Source organism: Anolis carolinensis, chromosome 1 (genome assembly GCF_035594765.1).
Source record: "Anolis carolinensis isolate JA03-04 chromosome 1, rAnoCar3.1.pri, whole genome shotgun sequence".
Taxonomy (NCBI): Eukaryota; Metazoa; Chordata; class Lepidosauria; order Squamata; family Dactyloidae; genus Anolis; species Anolis carolinensis.
Window position 1 is genome coordinate 5,632,085 of NC_085841.1, and position 22,818 is coordinate 5,654,902.

Genomic DNA, 22,818 nt, shown 5'->3' on the forward strand with positions numbered 1-22,818 from the left:
TGCTGGACGATACTGTAAGAATCTGAAGAGCACCAAGTTGGAAATTAATGTTTTACAGTCTTTCCCAGTCCTACCTGGAGAGTTAAGGATTGAACCTAGGATAAAGCTCATGCTCTACCATTGAATTGTGACCTTGGGACTTTGTTCAAGTTTCCATTTTGTGTGTGTGTGTATGTGTGTTGTCATTCAGTGCAGTCTCCTCAAAGACCCCCTGATCTATGTAGTTAGAACATCAGCTGAAAAAAATAACATCTAGTATTGTTTTTTCATTTGCACTACTTCAGCAAGCTGAGAAAAACTACCTCAGTAAACTGGCCATTTAAAATAGGGATTATATAAGTATACTAGCTGTGCCCGGCCACGTGTTGCTGTGGCAAAGAGGTGGTGGTATTAGTTAAAAATTGTTGTGTAATTTTTATTTGGCGTTATTTGTATTTTTTTTACTAATTTTATTGTAAGTTATCTTTTTATTTATTATATTTTATTATTTTCTTGTATTATTTTTAGTTATTTTCTGTTATTATAGTATTTTATTGTATTAATTTTTTAGTGTTTTTAATTATTTTTAGTGTTTTTTATTGTTTTTTATTGGGTTGCTAGGAGACCAAATTGGAGGAGCTTAGCCTTCTAACTGGCAGCAGTTGGATAAAAGCAATTATTCCTCTCTCTCTAATTAGGACTTTATTTTTCTTTTATTTTTATTGTATCAACCTAGAGCCGTGGATGATGGGTTGTGTTGTCAAATTCCGAGGTTGGGGGGCCTGTAGTTTTGTTGTTTTGTGGGTCGCCATGATGCCATCACTCTTTTATATATATAGATTGAAATGAAAGCCCCCGTAATTCTTGTCCTTTTACTAACATCATTTTGTTAGGACTCTAGACAAAGTAAAATGCATTTAGATTAAGCAAATGCAATCTCATGATTCTTGAAAGAAGGTGGATCAGATCCCCACAATGTAATGCGAAATGACTGGACAATTCTACCTTTATTTTGCCAGTATTCTGATGGCTAATTTGGCAAAGACACAAAGGTCATAAATACATATAATTTTCTGCAAGGTTTGATCAAATGTGTTAATAGGAACAGAAACATTAGCAAACCACTTTCACAAAAGCTCTTCAGAAAAGATCACCAAGTTTCAAGGACCCCCCCCCCCAAAGAGTGAACAGAAAAGGGGAAAATTAGCTTTCTTCATAGAAAATAACCATTGACGTCTGGGCTAAACCATTGTGCTAATTATCTGGAGGTAATTTGCTACCAAACATGTTGAAAAGATTCTATATTCTCACAGAAATTGTGATCTTCTGTTACTATGGAAATGGGATAAAAGCCTTTTAATGGAGGTTTACAAAAGCTTAACACTAAGAAACTTAGCAACATCCTTTTAAAAAGCAAAGCAAAACAACCTGCGATGCAGGGCTAGTTTTGCTCCTGTAGTTACTTTATCTTAATAAAACCAGGGATTACTTTAGTTCATTGTACCTTACATCACAGCAACTAACGGTTGATACTTCACAATGTCTCGATTCTGGTTTCTAAAATGTGGCTTGCTGGTGGATAAGTATACAGAAGTTGGTTGTCTTCCGACTATTTTGCAGGTATCTACATTATCATGGCATTCTGAGTGGGACAAGGAACTGTCCTCTTCATCTGCTGTTCTTACATACACAAAGGCAGCATAAATTAAAGATTATTTTACATAAAGGCAGCCCTCCACTTTCCCTGGGGCTGGGAGCACAGAGTCCCTATGAAAGTGAAAAACTGTGAATTAAAAATAGCTTTTAAAAAACGAGAAGACTTTTATCTGGGAATTCCATGATCCTTTAGCATCACTCTGTGGTCAACTTTCAACAGAATTGCACTGGATGGCCTAGAGATTCTTAGAGTGAATATTTTAATTAATTAATTAATTTACCGTGTCAGAAGCAAATTGAGGATACAGTTATAATGTATTTAAAAACTCAAAGTTAAGAACTTGCCATTATACTAGATTTCTTTTGACCAGAAGCTGGCCACTTGGAGTGCCTCTGGTGTCGCTGTAAGAAGGTCCTCCATTGCGCATGTGGCAGGGCTCAGGTTAGATTGTAGTAAGTGGTCTGTGGTTTGCTCTTTCCACACTCGCATGTCGTGGACTCCACTTTGTAGCCCCATTTCCTAAGATGGCTCTGCATCTCATGGTGTTCAGTGCCTTCCAAGTTGCCCAGTCTTCTGTGTGCCCAGAGGAGAATTTCACATCTGGTATCAGCCATAGATTGAGGTTCCAGGTTTCAGCCTGCCACTTTTGGACTCTTGCTTGATGAGGCCTTCTTGCAAATATATCTGTGGATATTAGGAAGCTGTTTCTTGATTTAAGGCATTGGCATGCTGGCTGATATCCGAGCAGAAGATGTGCCGGAGATGTCAATGCCTTGGTCCTTTCATTACAGGCTGCTACTTCCTGACAGATGTCAGGTGGTGCAATAATAGCTAAACAGTTATAATTTCTAAGCAGTGTAGGGCGTAGACATCCTGTGATAATGTGGCATGTCTCATTAAGGACCGCATCCACTGTTTTAACCTGGTAAAATGTATTCCACACTGGACAGATTTTAATTAAATCCACAACAGTCAAACTTATTTGGAGGTCCAAATACATCTTTATGAGATTGTCTAGCCTTAAAGGCTCCAAGACCACTTCATAGAGATCAGAATTTAATAGTCCCTGTCTGGTGGCTTACTTCTAGAAGGCAGAACCCAAAAGGAAAAAGGAATTGCATGGGAGGAATTAACAAGGAATTGTGGTCATTGTTTAGAAGTTCTAAATTGGAGATGGAGATGCTGCTTCCCCCCCCCCCCCTTATCAGGAGCAATTTGAGAAACTGCAAGTCGCTTCTGTTGTGAGAGAATTGGCCGTCGGCAAGGATGTTGCCCAGGGGATTCTCAGATGTTTTTACCATCCTTGTGTGAAGCTTCTTTCATGTCCCTGCGTGGAGCTGATAGAAGGAGCTCATCCACGCTCTCCTCGGGTTGGATTCAAACCGGCAACCTTCAGGTCAGCAACCCAACCTTTAAGTCAACAGTCCTGCCGGCACAAGGGTTGAACCCATTGCTCCACTGGGGGCTCATTAAGATCTGACTTAGGATCTTTTGGCTGACGCGGTCCAAAGGGATGGAGTAAGGAATGAGCGGAGTTATTCTTGATCCAGACTGCTTCCAGCTCTGGGATACTATTAGAAACCTAGACTCACACAAATGTAGACCAGAGTGAGGGTAGTTCTCAGTAATCTCCAGCACGCTTTGTTGGGAAGGTATAGGATTCAGCAACATTTCTGCTGACCCAGCGTGGCTATCTTGGCCAATTGTGATTGCACGCTTATGTAATTCATTTGGCTGTGCAGCTGGATCTGACCAAGCATAAGAGAAGAGAGGCTATTTCCAGCTCTTTTGATGGTCCTGTAAGTGATGGTTGGTAGCCAATTATGTTATGAAAGCAGATTTGAGCTGGTCTCTGACATCCGAGTAATTCCAAATTGCCCTATTTACTGTGGAGTCAAGGACCCCTTCCCAGACCCACTTAAGCACTCATTTGCAGCTTGTGGGGAGCATGATGCCTTGGAGAATTGCCATTTTCATCCTGCATTTTTTTGGTCCATGGGCGCACTGGCTAACTGGAGGCTGGCCCTCAGACTGAAGAGAGGTAGGATTTTCAGGAGCATAGGTGGAGATGGCCCTCTTCATTGTGTTGTTGAAGGCTTTCATGGCTGGATTCACTGGGTTGTTATGAATCTTTAAGGCTGTATGGTCATGTTCCAGAAGCATTATCTCCTGACATTTTGCCCACATCTATGGCAGGCATCTCTGAGGCTGCCTGCCATAGATGTGGATGAAACATCTGGAGAGAATGCTGCTAGAACATGGCCATACAGCACGGAAGACTCACAACAACCCAGACCTCTTCATTCATTTTTACAAGAAAGGATAAGAACTGTAGAATCTGGTTATCTGATGCCTTGATGGAATGTTTATTATGGCTTCTTCTCTCCTGTTGTAGTTTTAGTGGTGGAACTAGTAGTTGTTTGCCCATCATCTCCTCTTAAAGGACCTTGGGGTACATGTTAGGTCAGGCTTGGGCTAGGATTTGCCTCATTCCAAGTAGGTGGCAGGGAAACTACATCTCATAAAATGTCCTCTTCATGTGAAGCTCTGTAGATGTCATTTCTAGTTCACCCCTCAATAGGTAACCTGTTATCCATTGGCCCACAGCCCTCCTATTCACTTCATGCTATTAGATGTACAGTAGAGTCTCACTTATCCAACACTCGCGTATCCAACATTCTGGATTATCCAACGCATTTTTGTAGTCAATGTTTTCAATAAATACATCATGATATTTTGGTGCTAAATTCGTAAATACAGTAATTACTACACAGCATTACTGTGTATTGAACTACCTTTTCTGTCACATTTGTTGAATAAGATGTTTTGGTGCTTAATTTGTAAAATCATAACCTAATTTGATGTGTAATAGGCTTTTCCTTAATCCTTCCTTATTATCCAACATATTCGCTTATCCAACGTTCTGCCGGCCCGTTTATGTTGGATAAGTGAGACTGTACTGTATATATTATCTATTGAAAATAAAGCAAAATTAAGCAAAGTTAAGAGTCTCTTCCATGCATCTAAATCTTATGAAAAGAAGACCACAACCTGATTAATTTGTTTAAATTATAGTTCATTGAGATTCATAGATGCTGTATTGGTTGCTGTATTATATTATACTTACTAGATCTTCTACTTTGCGATTTCCTGCTTATTGGCAGGGGGTTGGACTGGATGGCCCATAAGGTCTCTTCCAACTCTATTATTCTATGACTACAAGACTACAAAGGGCACTAAAATATTCCAGTTACTAAAAGTTTTATTGACACATTACTTTAAAAAAAATTCAAGAAACATTATGACAAGGGGTGAAAACTATATATGAAAAAAAGTCAACTCTACTTTCTGAAAAAGCTGAATTTTCTGTTTAGTATATAGACAGACTTTTCGAAAGACCCTTGTTTGATACAGAATTCAGTTTCTCTGCATTTCATCTAGAACAGGCACAGGCAAACCTGAACCCTCCAGGTGTTTTGGATTTCAACTCCCACAATTCCTAATAGCCTAACAGCTCCAGAGCGTCTGGAGGGCCCAAGTTTGTCCATGCCTGATCTAGAAGCAACATCATGCAACTCCCATTTGTGAGTTGTTAACGTTTCCACTTCTCAACAATACTTTTAGATGCTTTTTTCAAGGGCAGCACTTACAGCTAAATTATTATGCCAATTACTGTACCAATAATTAACTTGTCTAATTATTTTGATGTAACTACTGCAAAGAATAATAACTAATCATAGCTACTGGAATAATTAAAGCTAATGGAGATCTTGCCCTAAAACATGCAAAACCACTCTGCTTGAACCAGTTACTGAGTACCTCTTACATGTACAGGCAGTTCCTGAGTTACAAACAAACATATTTAAGAACAGAGAGATCTGCCCCTCAGAAGGGAAAGTCACTCCTGGAAGAGATATTATTATGGGGAAAAGGGGTCTCCACTGAAGCTTTAGCACCAAGCCAAATTTTTCAAAATCCAATGATCACAAGGATAGAAAGTGAGGTAAAATCTTTTGAACAGGGGCAAAGACAGCAAAAACAAACAAACAAACAAAACAAAATAAAAAACGACCACATGGCTTTCCTGTGCTGTTCAAAGCTTACATGTACATATACGACATATATGTGTGTGTGTGTGTCTGGAGTTACACTTAAAATGTACCTGTTCAACTGACATAAAACTTCAGCTTAAGAACAAACCTACAGAACCTTAAATCCCGGGAGCGGAATGAGCACCCCTGTTAGCTCCAGCTTCTGCCAACCTAGCAGTTCGAAAACATGCCAATGTGAGTAGATCAATAGGTACCGCTCCGGCGGGAAGGCAACGGTGCTCCATGCAGTCATGCCGGCCACATGACCTTGGAGGTGTCTACGGACAACGCTGGCTCTTCGGCTTAGAAATGGAAATGAGCACCAACCCCCAGAGTCAGACATGACTGGATTTAAAGTCACAGCAAAACCTTTACCTTTTTAACAGAACCTCTAGTTCATTTCTTGGGGACTGCCTTTATATGTACTAATCTTGGTAATATTAGTAGTAGTAGTAGTAGTAATAATAACAATGATGAAGCAATATAGTGTGAGATTTCCCCAGCAGTGAAGTTCCATGTGTGACCATGCAATATACAAAGCAGTTTGTTTCCAGAGAATGCTCTTAAGGATATTGATTTAATTAAATATCTTCATTAATTCCTAGTCCTCCTCTGGCCTGTTTTGCCTTTTCTTCCTGTTGGAATTGCCCAATAAATGTTCGGGAGTCTTGATCTATTTCCTTAATTAGATGGTTGTGATAATTAAGTCCCCATGCTGGCCTTAATTCGATGTACAAAATATAAAGTGTTTAAATGTTTACCCAGACCGAAAAAAAGAAGAAGAAAGAAACAAGCATATTAAAGCAGCCTTTATGGAAGCTTAGGAGAGCTGCTTGTATTGTAGTTGTGTATAAACTGGATGGTATAATTAGAAAAGAGTAAAATGTGAGTGGAATAAAATCGCCCTTAACTCTGGACTGAAAACTTTTATAAAATGGAACCTTTGAGTGAAACAATCATCATTGTTTCCAAGCAATACATTCTAGTGGTATTTTATTATATATACTAGCTTGGGGACCCGATGATGCCTGGGTTATTAGAAGAAGGCATTGCTTGTTTTGGGATGTTGGGTAATATCATGTAAGTTTGGTCCAGATCTGTCGTTAGTGTTGTTCTCCAGGGCAGGAAGCACCTCTGTACTTCACTACCACGCTCTAGTCCAAGGTAAATCAGCAAAGCAGTTTATTGAAGATTATATATAAAAGATAGTTCAGCAAAAGTAGTAAAAATGTCAAAGTCTAAATGTATGAAATAGTCCACAAGATTCAAAATTCAAGAGTAGATTCAAAAACACAGGAATACCAGGATACACAAGGCAGCATTAATTCCAGTACAAAAATCCAGGAACGATCTTTCAAACTTGGAAGCACAAAACATGAACAAACGTAGACATGGAATTAGAATTCCCTTAGCAGGCTTGACTAAGACTTGGCAAGAGATTAACCTCAATAATCAACATTAACCAGACTGCTGGAAAATCCCTCTGGCCTCACGAATATAGACATGAAATCATGGTGTTTTCCCTGAAAGTGGCAGGGTCTGCAATACAGATGAAGACGAAGGGCTGGCAGGCCCAGCATCTGAGTCAGTAGAAAGCAGGGAACAACAACAGCTGCAGCCTGAAACTGAGGAAGTTACCCCCACAAACACTACAAACACACACACACACACACACACTCACATATATTCATTGATTCCTTTGGCGGGTTTAGATTCCTGAAAATGTTGTTACTGTCATTACATGTTGTATTTATTAAGCTTGTCATATATGGTTTATGTAATGTGTTAACTGTTTATCGGTTAGTTTTGTACACTGTTTTAAGGCATTGATTAGTTGCCTATATGTAAGCTGTCTTGAATCCCCTCTGGATTTGAGAAAGGTGGCATAGAAATGTCATAAATAAATAAATACTGTCTTTTCTGGCGTATAAGACTACTTTTTAAGCCATGAAAATCTTCTCAAAAGTCGGGGGTCATTTTACCCACTGGGTGTTGTCTTATAGGGCGGGTACTGAAACTTCCGAGCCGGACTGGAGAATCTGTGGTTGCCGCATAAGGTGGGGGGAGCTCTAAAATGGTTGCGGCCGCATCCCCGCCACATGCAGCAACCGTATGAAAGCAGCAAGGGCAGCGCTGAACATGTATGGTAGTAGAAAATCCACTCACCAGGATTCGTGGAAAGAAGTGACTTAACACGGGTCCGATGACAAAATGAGGGGGCACTTCACCGGGAAGGTGTAAGTGAAGGGTGGAGCAAGCTGCAGACATCCGGGAAAAAAAGGAGAGCAGCACGGTGCCCAGAAAAACATGCCTCTTTTGCCCGTCTGGCCCGCCCTTGTATCCTATTATTATTTTATTTATTTTATTTTATTTCAATTATTTATACCCCGCCCTTCTCACCCGAGGGGACTCAGGGCAGCTTACAGGTGGCAATTGATGCCGTTACACTGATATACAATAAACTAAAATGATTAAAACAGTTAAAACAGTCATAAAATAGTCATAAAATACAATATACAAAGTCTAAAACAATGCAAAGTGCTTATGCCATTCATCCACCAGACCTTATACAAGAGCCGTAATTCAGACCGCGTCGAAACCAACACATGCTTATTCTTCAAATGCCTGCGTACATAGCCAGGTCTTCAGTTTTTTTCTGAACCCCAAAAGGGATGGGGCCTGCCGAATGTCACTGGGGAGGGAGTTCCACAGCCGGGGAGCCACCACCGAGAAATAAAATAATAAATAATTGAAATAAATAATATTACCGTACCTCCTCTCTGCCTCTCAGATCTCATTTCTGAGGACTTCAGTGAAGCGGCGCAGGCATGTATGTGCGAGATCTGAGAGGCAGAAAGGAGGTACGGTAATAGGATACAAGGACAGGCCATATGGGTGAAAAAGGCGTGTTTGTGCTACCGTTCTGATAGTCTTTTTATTTGGTGTGTGTTGGGAGAGGGGTAGTCTTATACGGCAAGTATACCCCAAACTCTATATTTTACCTGGAAAAGTTGGGGGTCATCTTATATACCCAGTCGTCTTATACATCAGAATATATGGTAAATTTCGCTCTTTTTTGTCATGTAATTTCTGTTTTAACCATTGTTTGCCGCTTTGATTCCCACCCATGGGAGAAAAGCGGGGAAAATAAATAATCAATATAATAATAATAATAATAATAATAATAATAATAATAATAATAATAATAGTCATTATGGTGTACAAGATGTAACCTTTATTCTTGGCTTATTATTGGACATTTTAGACTTGCAACCTATGAGTTGTACTCATCCAGCTCTAATTACAATCCTGATCATATCTATAATTAGTTTGTGCAGATTGGATAGATCTCTAATTTGATTTCTATTTCATGAACGTAATGTTCACAATACTTTTACTTTGTCATACTCAAAGATTGCTTAAATCTTCTTATTACTTTAACTATGTGCAAAACTATGTTTATAGGGCAAAATAATTTTGGAGATTTCAGGCATCCCTAAATGTGCTTTTGAGTATAGAATGATGTCAAATGTGGAGGCACTGGGACCCTGCAGGGAGCTGTTTGTTTAAAATATATATCTGAGATATATATTAGAGATGCATGACAGAGAGAAGCCAAGGATGAGGAGGGGGTGGGGTTGTTTTCTGCCCTAATTTAAAACGAGTTCTTGCCCTGTGGTAGAGCTGACGTACAGCAGAAGTGGATGGAAAAGAGAATCAGTGCTGCCTCTACTTATTTCTGGGATTGCTGACATTGCCAAAATAAAACCTACTGCATTAAGCATCCAGAGAAAGCTGTGCGTCATTACTTTGCCTCGGCAGCTTGTACTTTAAAAGCACGTCTGTTGTATGTGTCTTGTTATGCCATAATCAACAAAACATCTGAAACCAATGGTTAGCAATAGGGTTTGGAATGAAAGCCTGATTCACACTGCCCAGTCATAGCAGTTTGATACTGCTTTATCTGCCGCCTCTGCGTTTTACAGATTCCTAGAATTTGAAGTTTTATGAAGGTTAATGATAATTACGGGAATCCATGGCAATTAAACCGTGTAGTATGTAATTTTGTAGTATGAAAGAGACCCAAGTCATATTGTAATCAGTGTGATTTTTAATTAAAAGCACTGGTTAAGATTTGTGCTGATGGAGCAATCCTTGTGACAGGGTTGTTGTATGTTTTCCGGGCTGTATGGCCATGTTCTAGAAGTATTCTCTCCTGACGTTTTGCCCACATCTATGGCAGGCATCCTCGGAGGTTGTGAAAACATACAACAGCTCTGAGGATGCCTGCCATAGATGTGGGCGAAACGTCGGGAGAGAATTCTTCTGGAACATGGCCACACAGCCTGGAAAACATACAACAACCCTGTGATCCCAGCCATGAAAGCCTTCAACAACACAATCCTTGTCACGTAGGTAGTATACAACCATGTATAGTACTGTCTATATGAATCCCTACAAACCCATTGGGTGGGCCTTGAGCAAGAAAACCCCATGAGATGTTCCTTGAAGACACGCAACATCAACAACAAGGTGACTTGAAGGCACACAACATCAACCTCAAATTAGCTCATATTCCATTACGGATCTGTGGTTGCCTCTTTCAACTGATGGAAGGTTGTATCAGAGTATACATAATTAGGATCTGCACAATAAGGCAATTTTTAGTTTTGTCCCTGGTCATATCTATTATTCTTGTCCCTTGGCAGCATTTCTTGCAAGAACAATAACTTGTGTACAGTTGTTATGTAACAAGCAATGGAAAACAGTACATGACTGTTTCCCCTTGTTTTATTTATCTACTTCCAACAAAATATGATATCTTGAGACATTTTCAAGGTCTTCCAGTACAAGTATTCTTGGGCAAGAAGTGCTTCACGTCAATGGGGTTCATCGTTATCTGCAATTTTGTGTATACATGCGAAATCGTGGAAATATCCCCAGTGGATACTGCAATTCATTACTAGTTTGAAAGCCCATGTAATACATTGTGTGGTGTTTTGGACAACACTTGGAACTGTTGTCTTGCATGTTTAGTACGAGGGTTATCCAGAAAGTAGATTACGTTTTGGAATTAAAAATGAACAAAGTATAGGACCCAAATACCACTTCTCAACATAGTCGCCATTCAAATCTAGGCACTTATCATAGCGATGAATGAGCTTGGCAACTCCTTCCCCACAAAACTCTGCCGATTGCGTCCTCAACCAGCCGGTCACCTCTTTCCGCAGCTGTGCATCGTCGCCAAAACGCTGCATTGAGGATGCAAGCAGCAAAGTTTTGTGGGGAAGGAGTTGCCAAGCTCATTCATCACTATGATAAGTGCCTAGATTTGAATGACGACTATGTTGAGAAGTGGTATTTGGGTGTGGCTTTCAACTGCATATGGTAAATGTTTTCTCCTATACTTTGTTCATTTTTAATTCCAAAACGTAATCTACTTTCAGGATAACCTTCGTATGTAGGGGATTGTGGGGTTCGCCTTGTGAATAACGTGCCAGGTTTTTCTTGCTGAAAAACATCCCTTTTATAGCACCCTGCTTATTTTCATTGCACATTCAGCCAGCATATCCAAGGGCAAGAGAGTTAGAACCACAGCACTTTCTTTTATGATCCATTCCTAGATTTTCTTTTATCAGTGTTCTGCTTTTCAGTTATGGTCTCCCTGAGTCATCAGTATTGGTCTAATGAGCTGGAACAGCCTAAGGTTAATGATAATTACTTATTGAGTTGCTGATAGCTCAGATGAGAATGGAACTTATTAGATCGGTAATAATGGAAATCTGTATTTAATACAAAAAATAGGAGCTAGTTTGAAACAACAGAAGTCATATCTATTAATTTCCTCTTCTCTGTCCAGTAAATGACAGGGGTGGTGTTGTAGTAAGATTTTTTAAAATTAATATTATGAATCAAGTCGAAAAGAATATTCATGTTTGTAGGGAAGCAGATTGCAATATAATCAGTGGAGCTGGCATGCAAGTAAATACTTTGGAGGGACAAAATGTTACATTTCAGGCACACAAATGAGTGGGGGAACTGAGAAGTTCAGTGAATTAATTAATTTTATGAATACGACTCACATTGAGGAGGCTGCAGGCTTGTTTTCTGCTTCTCTAGAGAATAGGACACAATGGAGCAATGGATTCAAATTGCAAATTCCATTTAAAAATTAGGAAGAACTTCCTGATGTTAAGAACTGTTTGACAGTGGAATATGCTGCTGCCTGGGAGTCCAGTGGAGTCTCTTTCTCTGGAGGTTGTTAAACGGAGGCTGGATGGCCATGTGCTGAGCGTTCTTGGATGGTGTGTTTCTGCATGGCAGAAGGGATTGCACTAGGAGGGCCCATATACTGCCTTCCAATTCTATGACTCTGATTCTACTCACAATTTGGAGTCTGTAGAGTTTAGAATTGTTCTCCTGGTCATGGGGAAAGTGACTAGGATAAGGTTTTGGGTCCAAAGTTATGGATTTTGCTATGTCCTGTAGATAGGTTGAGGGTCATTCTAGGGAGCAGGAAGGAGTCAATCCTGTCTTAGGGTGCCAACTACCCCTGGATGCCAAAGCCATTTTCTGCCTGGACATTTAAAAAAGGATAGAATTTGTCATGTTGTGGAAAGATTAGAGAGGGTCAGTTGCTTCTTTTGGATTTTCTTAAGACAGACTAAACTGGGTTGTTGTATGTCTTTCGGGCTGTGTGGCCATATTCCAGAAGTATTCTCTCCTGACGTTTTGCCCACATCTATGGCAGGCATCCTCAGAGGTTGTGTGGCATGGACTAAACTCTTTACCTTTTGCCATCCCAATTCTTTCTCGTGTCAGAAGCAAATTGAGGGTACAGTTATAATGTATTTTAAAAAATGCTAAAAAAGTTGAAAACTTGACATTGTACTAGATTTCCTTTTGTCAGCGTTGTGAATAAGCTTTTGGAGCTTGGAAGCTCTGGAGCGTAGAAGAACGAACACTGGGAGATGTCAGTAAAATCAATGCGCACAGTTTTACTGTGTAGAGCAGCAAATACAGCACATACAGACCATGCAGACAGACAACTAACAACCGATGACTGATGGCTGATAACTGGTGGCTGATAACTGGTGAGAGGAACTCACTCTTATATCTGGATCCTCCCTCCTTCCAGACACTCACAGGGTCATCACAGTTCATTACTAATTAACTCTTTCAACGTCCATACATTTCAGATGATGCAATCACTTTGCAATCCCAGGCACAGTACAAATTACATTTAAACATTCACCTTACACAAATCTTACATTGACACCTTTGACCAGAAGCTGGCCACTTGGAGTTCCTCTGGTGTCACTGTGAGCAGGTCCTCCGTTGTTCATGTGGCGGGGCTCAGGCTGCATTGTAGTAGTGGTCTGTGTTTTGCTCTTCTCTACACTTGCATGTTGTCATGGACTCCACTTTGTAGTCCCATTTCTTAAGATTAACTCTGCATCTTGTGGTGCCAGAGCTCAGTGTGTTCAGCGCTTTCCAAGTCACCCAGTCTTCTGTGTGCCCAGAAGGGAGTTTTTCATCCGGTATTAGCCATGGATTGAGGTTCCAGGTTTTAACATGCAAAATTTGGACTCTCGCTTGCTGTGGTGTTCTTGTGAGTATCTTTGCAGATCTTATAAAGTTGTTTCCTGATTTAAGGCGTTGGCATGTTGGCTGATATTTGAACAGAGGATGAGCCGGAGATGTCAATGCCTTGGTCCTTTCATTGCTGGCTGCGACTTCCTGATGGATATCAGGTTGTGCAATTCCGGCTAAACAGTATAATTTCTCTAGCGGTGTAGGGCGTAAACATCCTGTGATAATGCGGCATGTCTCATTAAGAGCCAGATTCACTGTTTTAATATGGCAAGATGTGTACCACATTGGGCATGCGTATTCAACAGCAGAGTAACAAAGTTGAAGGGAAGATGTCTTCACTGTATCTGTTGTGCCACCCCATTAAAACCAGATACAGTGAAGACATCTGCCCTTCCACTTTGTTACTCTCACTGTATCTGGTTGTGCCACCCCATTAAAAGACAGGAGCCTCCGGTAGCCTAGGGGATAAAAGCCTCGTGAATCGAAGGTTGGGTTGCTGACCTGAAAGCTGCCAGGTTCGAATCCCACCCGGGGAGAGCGTGGATGAGCTCCCTCTATCAGCTCCAGCTCCATGCGGGGACATGAGAGAAGCCTCCCCCAAGGATGGTAAAAACATCAAAACATCCGGGCGTCCCCTGGGCAACATCCTTGCAGACAGCCAATTCTCTCACTCCAGAAGCAACTCCGGTTGCTCCTGACACGGAAAAAAACCCCATTAAAAGAGGGGATTGGTTCCTTTGTTGGTAGGATTTCAGGTATAGGAGCTACATTGACTCATAGATACATTGATTTTGAGTTTAGATCTGATTTTTGACTACATTTTTAGACTTATACATAATAGTTATTTACTGTTGTCCACTTGTTGGTTCTCCACTTTGTGGATTGCTATGAAGAGAATCCACGTAGCTGAGGAGCAGCTTCAGGAACAGATGCAATTTCAAAAAACCCATTTGAGATCCAGAGTTTCCATCACATCGGAGCTAATGAGCAGGAATTCATTGCATCAGCACTACTGCCATAGGAAAAGCAAGCTGTCCTTCGATCTCTTTCAAGGCTAGAACTTTTCTCCTTTATTCTCGGTATCCATCTGATTGGCCGCCTCTTAAAGGGGGAACAAAGTGAGGGAGGATTCTTTTGACTTGCCTTACCTGAATTTAATTGCTGCATCTAAGCAGACCTGGGCTTGCCCTTGTGTGAAAATGAGTAACAAGCTGCTTTCATACATTTGGAGCAAAAAGAACTGCCTGACAAACAGAAAGAAGAAGGCTCTTCCATGTTTAGCAAGGAACATCGCACCATAGAGTGGGTGGAAGCACAGAGAAGATGTAGCAGATGTGCTTATTTTCATTTATCTTGGCATATGCTGGTGGTCATCCATACCCTGCAATTATTTTTATACTATAGTGCCTTTGGAATTACAAAATGTTTATATCAATATGCACACAACAAACAACCTTAAAGAGCTAAGAGATGCTGCGTCTCTTACATCAACTGAGTAGTACATTAGGTCTGAAAAGTCAAGGTTTTATTTTAAAAGGTGTTGCAGGAAATTGCATTTCAATATAATTGTGAATGAAGGAACATGTTTAAGCAGTAAGAATAGCAGATTCCAGAGAATTCTGATGGAAACATCATGTAATACAGAAATAAATATAAATACTGATAGCCATACTTCCTTGATTTATCATTTATGGATATTAGAAGACTTTTGTGATGAAGGATTTTCAAATGTGAATATAAGTTGAAGGTCTGCATTTATCCGAAGGGATCAGATTTTAAATACGGTATTTGGACGTGAATTCGTGTTCATTGAACTTCAAAAAGTGTGTGAATATTATGAAATATTTCTGCTCATTAAGACCAACCCACCCAGGAATTCAAGAGAGACTAAAACAGGAACATCATTCTTTCCTTCTAAGATAGAGTTTTAGACCTTCAGATAAAAATGTGTATGTATGTGTTTAAGCATGTCCAATGAAAGAATTTTGTATGCTTTTTTGGTGTTGTCTATTTCCAAAAAGAAAGCAGTGGAGCTTTCATAAATTTTCATGCATCTAGATCCCATTCCCAAGGAAACTCATAGCTCAGAATACTGTAAATGCAAGTTTTTCATGGACTTTTAGAAACTAACAAAACCCCCACCATGTCAATATAGCATGTCAAATGAGTGCTGCTGTTTATCACAGCTGTGTCTGAAATGATTTTATTGAATGTTTGCTTTTGGCATACCCTTGGCTTTATCTGTTGCATCTCAACTTAATTTCTAAGGTCAGCCAGAGGCTTATTTCAAGTCTGGTGTTATTTCTGCTGAGTGTAAAATGTATTGGAGTTCATAGAAAGCCTGGACATGTTTTGAATATAATCTTGGTTAATGGGTTCATGCAGTCCTTTGCTCAGAGGGTCACAGTTCTACCTAGCAGAGATAAATAATCATTTCCCAGAGGTTTCTGTTTGAGAGTCCAAAGGACAAGGTGAGATGCCTGCTGTCTACTCACACACCTACCTTTTAACTGATCAGCACTACTTGACCTGTAAAGCACTCTAAGAATTTTAAGGGAGCCTTCTTAGATCAGACCAGTTCCTAATAATAATGATGATGACAATGATAATAATAATAATTTTTATTTGTTACCTGCCTCCCCTAACAGCTTGAGGTGGGGTACAACAGAGTCATATGAACATAAAACACATAAAATATAACACATCATTCTAAGACATACACCAAACTCAGGGTACAAAATCAACATATAGTGATAATAGAATGTAAATTAAAAGCTCATGATTCAGAGTTGATTGGATATGCCTGCCGGGAGAGATAGGCCTTTAATTGTGTTTTAAATTCTGACAGCTCATTTAGTGGTTGGATCTTTTTTGACAGGTCATTCCACAGTCTTCTTGGGGCGGCCAATGAAAAGGATGAACTATAGTTGTATGCAGTGGGTCTTGCAGCAGCTTAGAGATTTATTTATTTATTACAATACTTATATCCCGCCCTTCTCACCCATAGGGGACTCAGGGCGGCTTACAATAAAACACAATATAAAAATATTACAGACAATTCAATCAATTAAAATTAAATACATTAATCATTGATAAAAATATACATATAAATACACAATTAGCGCATTTCGAGTCTGATAACTAGTCTGTCATTGAATTCTAGGATGGTAATAATTGATGCTGCTGTTACACTGTAGAAGTAGTGCTGTTTAACTCCACTTTGACTATTATGGCTCTATGCTATAGAATCATGGGAGTTGCAGTTTTCCAAGATCTACAGCCTGCTGTGTCATAGAATGCTAGTAGGTCACCAAACTACAAGTCCTCAAGATTCCACATAGCATTGAACCATGGTAATTAAAGTAATATCAAACTGATGCACACTGAAATAATGAAGTTGGTAGTTTAAATTTTCATAGAATCATAGAGTTGGAAGAGGCCTCATGGGCCATCCAGATTTCATAGACTGATAGCCATACTTGTTATTATTATTATGTTTGTTTATACCTCATTTTATCTCTCTACAAAAGTGACTCAAAACAGCTTACAGTAAAAACAAATGAAATACAGTTGAAAAACTAAAAACATATAAACATTAAAATATAATTAAATATTAATGGTATTAAAAAGTAAACAGTTGAAATCCTTAAAAAGTGATTAAAAGTTGTCCTTCCTAAGAAGCATGGAGTAAAGTGGCTAGGAACAGGCCTTTATAGGCAGACTATGTGTGTGAATAGTTACAGAAATACAAAACCTATGGGCATAGAGTTAAGGTGACAAGTTTTGTATTAATCATGGTCATTGAAAGACCAATGGAGGGGTAAGATACTGCCTAAATCCAAGGTGAACATTGGAGGGAGTTATTGGAGTGTAGGGTGATGCTGACTGGAAACCAGAACGGAGATGGGATAAATCGACCAAGGAGCCCCCTCCAAGGCTGGGGTGTTAGCTGATGTTTTGTGTAGTGTGCTGGAAACCATTGTCTCTGTTGAACATACTGTTGATAGACTGGGGTTCACTCAGTTAGTATCTATTGGCCCTTCCAGACAGGCCCTATATCCCAGGATCTGATCCCAGGTTTTCTGCTTTAAACTGGATTATATGAGTCCACCAGTTCATCTGGGATAAAGGGCCTGTCCGGAAGGGCCCTAAGGTGCTACAAGATGCATTTTACATGCTGATATAGTAGACTCCGGTTAACTGGCACACATGGAGATTAGTAATTGCTGAATAAATGTAATAATAATAATAATAATAATAATAATAATAATAATAATAATAATAATAATAATTATTTTATTTTTGTACCCTGCCTCCATCTCCCCGAGGGGACTCGGGGTGGCTTACAAATACAAAACGAAGAGATTGTGTGGGTTCATAGGGGGAAATGCGGTCACAAAGGTAGGTGGGTCCCAAACCGTTCAGGGCTTTGTAGGTCATCACCTGTAGTCTCTCTTTGCCCGAGAGTTACTATTTAAAATCGGCCTAAACTATAAACTCTGTATTGACTTGACATTAATATTGAAATAAAATAATTCAAGGCAAATTAAGACAAATAAACACAAACTTAACACAATGTAACTGCATTATAACAACTGGTTTTACTTTATTATAAAAATGGATTTTGTTTTCATTTTTAATTAAAGTATGATTTCTTTGATTTTCTTTGTTTAGCCAGTTAGTTGAGTTCCCATTAACTGAGAGTTCACTGTATTCCAGACTGTCATGTCTTTGAATGCTAATATGGCCGAGGATCCTGTTTCAAAGAGCAGCCCCCCAGGAGAATCTGGGAGGCCTCGAAGCAGAACATGAAAGCCACTGGCCTCCCCTGTGGTCCCTCCTCAGAGTCTGTTCTTCAGAGCAGAACCTAAAGGTCTCTCTCTTTCGCTCGACTTGTTTTGCTCCCCGCTGTGTGTCTCTATCCGTCCCTGGCCTCCAGACACGGCTTTTGATGACGGTGGGAGGCCTTGCCTTGGGGCAGGAGGGCCTTTCTGGAGCAGAACCTCAGGAGAACATCCATGACCTCCAGGCTGTGGCATATCTTGTCTTGGTGGAGGAATATCTCCTGCGTCCTGAGCATAGATTGATATCCATGCCTACCACCCAGTCATACTCTTGACTATTGACATTTGCTAGTCTAAATGAGGTCAGTATTGATGTGTGTATGTGTTTCTGCAACGAATGATCACATGAGCTCATTTACACAGTTGTGTCTGTGTTTTTGCATTTCATTGCTCTCATTTTGAAATGTAAGTTGTGGCACCTTTGATTGCTACCGAAAAGCTTTATTTGTTTCTCTTTAGTTTAATGTTACTTGAAATAAAGCTAATGTTTACTGCAACTTTGAAACTGCCCATGGTCATCAGCGTTGTATCCATGAACTAACTAAACAGTGCATTATTAGAAATTGATAATCCCGCATTCCATTTTACTGATAATGAATAATCTCTTCACGTTTGCAAGATAACTAAGGTTGCTCTGAGTCCTGCGAAACAAACATGCCTCAGTGTGAAATAAAGTGCTTTCTCTGGTGGAGATAGTTGAAAAGCAATGCAGTCCTTCCATTTCTCAACTCAAAAGAAAGCCCCACCGAGTTTATCGGGGTTTAGTCCAGGTAGGCGAAGAATTGCAGTCTCATTATATACGCATAACTAATATTGTGCTTTTGAAATACTGTTTAATTCTTTTAAACTTTAGTATAATGGGATTTATAGTTCAACATTAAAAAATGTTGTTGTAACCTGCTTTGGAACCTATTGCAAGAGAAAGGGGTGGGGGGATAGATGAAAATTCAATAAATAGTAAAATTGTACCTCCATTGTATAAAATATATCTAAAGAAAATACAACAAGCAATTTAATGCAGGAATAGGACCGGGAAAATCTTCCTAAAGAAGAGCTTCTTAGTATATTAGTTCAGATGATTAACCCTATCTAATACTAACCAACATGGAGTACAATCCACAAGGATACCATCCTACTATGTAACTGGGAATCTTATAGGCCTGGTTCCTGTTTCTCTCTCGTTTCCACTTGGTTTTGAAAGCTGAGCTGCTTAAAGTCCTCCTATATGGATTTCTTGCAGATGACCAAATTCTTCTTGGCTATAGGCTATAAAACTGGACTTCCTGCTTCTCTGCCCAATTTTACATGGCTGGAAATGGTGACACCATTCCTTAGGAGTTGGCAATGTTTATTTATCTATTTTGCAGCTGCTTTCATTATGTTTTTGCAGTATTGTTTTTAGGTTTCCAATTACTTATTAGTAGCTAGCTATGGCTTACTCTTGGTATATTTGCACATTTCAATTTTATCTTTTTATTGATTCAATTAAATCTATATGTTGCCTCGTGGGATCCCCTTGTAGCACAGTGGGTTATACTACTGAGCTGCTGAACTTGCGGACCGAAAGGTCGCAGATTCGAATCTTGGGAGCAGAGTGAGCTCCCGTTGTTAGCCCCAGCTTCTGCCAGTCTAGCAGTTCAAAAACATGCAAATGTGAGTAGATCAATAGGTACTGCTTTGGCAGGAAGGTCAAGGCACTCCATGCAGTCATGACCTTGGAGGCGTCTACAGACAGTGTTGGCTCTTTGGCTTAGAAATGGAGATGAGCACCAGCCCCCAGAGTCGGATATGTCTAGACTTAATGTCAGGGGAAAACCTTGACCTTTACCTATATGTTGCCTTTCTGTCAAATGGAGGGGCTGAGTTTTGGTGATAGGTTTCATAGCTGATATGTCAGTGAATTATCCTGAACTAGTACTATATTTGAATGACGAAACCCTTTGGTGTTGATCTGAGCTACTCTGGGAAAGTGGCAGTCAAATAAGATGTGGGTGGTGCTGATACTTCAAGATTATTAACTTATATACTCATGTATAAATCTAAACGTTTTAGTAAAAAAATCAACCCAAAAAACCTGGATTGACTTATCCAATCATCAGTGTGAAGTACTATACCTTAATTCTTACAAAAAGTTTGCCGCCTTCTCCAAGTAGAGGGTAAAAAGCAGGAGCTTAGTCTGTCACAGAGAACCTAAAAGAAGTATTGGCCCCATCTACTCTCCTTGCTATGATGCCTTTTTGAATACCTGGGTGAGGAAATAGAACAGAACCCTTGACCTATCCATAGATCATATTAAAATCCACAATTTTACCTCCAAAACCTGTCCTCAGCTTACTCATAAGGTTAATTTATAGATTACTAGCTTTGCCCGGCCACGTGTTGCTGTGGCTTATGGGAATCCTTTGTTGGCCAGGTGGAATAGCAGTGGATAGCCTTGCAGTCTCAAAGCCTGGCGGTTTTCTGGAATAGCTGGAGCTTTTTGTTGTATGAACGTAGAGGCATGGATGAGGGGTTGTGCTGCCAAGTTTAGTTTTTCTGGGATGTGTAGTTTTGTTGTTATGTCCCAGGCCGAAATTTCATTACCCTTTTATATACATAGATATATGAGACATTTTACTGAGATGAAAAGAACTCTGCAAGACCAATGAAAATAACCATCTTCCTTGGGGAAGTTGAAGTGTTTTATTTCCAAAGAGAGAGCTGATTGACTGAAGACCAGCACAGCAAAGAATTCTACATTAGGGTTCTATAGGAGAACGTTTTAGGTTGGGGGCTCGACTGAAACCAAGTGTAAAGGGGAGGCCTGGGGCTATGGGCCCCCCCTGAGCATTGCTCCCGCTCATTTGTCACTGTCAGATGGGAATGGATGTGGGCGGGGAGGAGGGGCCAAACCATTCTTCCTCACGGGTTGATTGACAGCTGAAGGAAGTTTTAATGCAACCTCCAGGCAGATAATTTGCCATCAAGGGGAAGGGGGGATGTGTACAAGAAAGATATTCTATCACAGCCTGCATATTGCTTACAGCTACTGACATCTTTGCGGAGGCTTATGGGGTGATGAAGAAGAGCGGGTAGATGGCATTTGCTCTGCATTGGAAGCATATTGGAGACATGCGCTCAAGCTCCAAAGCAATGCTGCGACGGCAGTATGAGCTAAATGAGAATAACATCAATATTTGTGCTCTCCGGAAGGAGTCCTCCCTGACAAGTGTCAGTGTGTAAGAGAGACTGCATTGCCTATTTATTGTGGTGTGAATTAGGAGATTCCTCATTTCATGTCTTCCAGTAGCAAATTCCCCTGACCCCCGGTAACCTTTGGCCAGCCCTGTTTTTATCAGTCGCAGCTCTCATCTGTAGAAGAGGAACAGATAAATACCATTGCAAAGTAAATCCTTAAACTGGGTAGTTTATTGGTTTCTTTTGTTATTACTCTTCTAATATATTTTATGGAGCCTCTGGTGGCCAAGGGGATAAAAGCCTTGTGACTCGAAGGTTGGGTTGCTGACCTGAAGGATGCCAGGTTCGAATCCCACCTGGGGAGAGCGCGGATGAGCTCCCTCTTTCAGCTCCAGCTCCATGCGGGGACATGAGAGAATCCTCACATAAGGATGGTAAAACATCAAAACATCCGGGCGTCCCATGGGCAGCGTCCTTGCAGACGGCCAATTCTCTCACTCCAGAAGCAACTCAGGTTGCTCCTGACACGAGATATATATATCTGTGTGTGTGTGTGTGTGTGTGTATATATATGTATATATGTATCTGGTTTGTTAGTTGCTATAATGGGTTGTAAGGAGCTCCGGTGGCGAAGTGTGTTAAAGCACTGAGCTGCTGAACTTGCAGACCGAAAGGTCCCAGGTTCAAATCCCAGGAGCAGAGTGAGTGCCCGCTGTTGCTCCAGCTTCTTCCAACCTAGCAGTTCGAAAACATGCCAGTGTGAGTAGATCAATAGGTACTGCTCTGGCAGGAAAGTAACAGCGCTCCATGCAGTCATGCCGGCCACATAACCTTGGAGGTATCTACGGACAACGCTGGCTCTTCAGCTTAAAAATGGAGATGAGCACCAACCCCCAGAGTCAGACATGACTGGACTTAATGTCAGGGGAAACTTTTACCTTTTATAATGGGTTGTAATATATTGTCTCGGTGATTTGCAGTGTTAGTCTTATATCATGGTCTCTGCATGTTTTCAGTTTGTGTGCTGCAGACTTAAGCATTCTACCCTCACACTGACTTTGGGTTCATTATCATTCCTTTAATTTGTGCATGTTTCATAGTAATTGTTTTATGGTTTATTGTCATACTGCAAATTTCAATCGGGATAGATTTTATGGAACTGGTCTTGGGAATTTCAGGTAACTTAATTCACTATTAGAATTAAAAAATTGGAAATGTCAATTTCTTAGAATTTTTTTTGACTAAATTTATATTTTAGTTCCAACTAGAGGAACTTGCCTTTTAAAATTTACCATATTTGTATCCCGCCCTTCTCACAGGAGCCTCACATAGTGTCAACAATTCAATGCTTTAAAATAGCATACAATTGGTAAACATCTACATTAAAAACTAGGGAATTAAAACATCTAAAAACAATTACCTCAATTATTAAAATCACATAGTCCAAAGTCGTACTCCAGGGCTATTCCAATTA

General features: G+C 40.1%; 1 protein-coding gene across 2 annotated transcripts in view; it reads left to right on the top strand.

Annotated features, from left to right (window-relative positions):
* The window catches only part of msra (methionine sulfoxide reductase A), a 268,183-nt gene that overhangs the window by 61,066 nt on the left and 184,299 nt on the right, over nt 1-22,818 (top strand). The window contains exon 1 of one of the 2 annotated variants that reach the window (XM_062969408.1): nt 18,859-18,937. The exons of the other annotated variant lie outside the window; for it this stretch is intronic. Coding sequence (XP_062825478.1) covers nt 18,874-18,937 — 64 coding nt within the window. The 5' untranslated portion in view covers nt 18,859-18,873. Of the gene's footprint in view, nt 1-18,858; nt 18,938-22,818 lie in introns of those variants that run through there. 2 annotated transcript variants of the gene reach the window in all.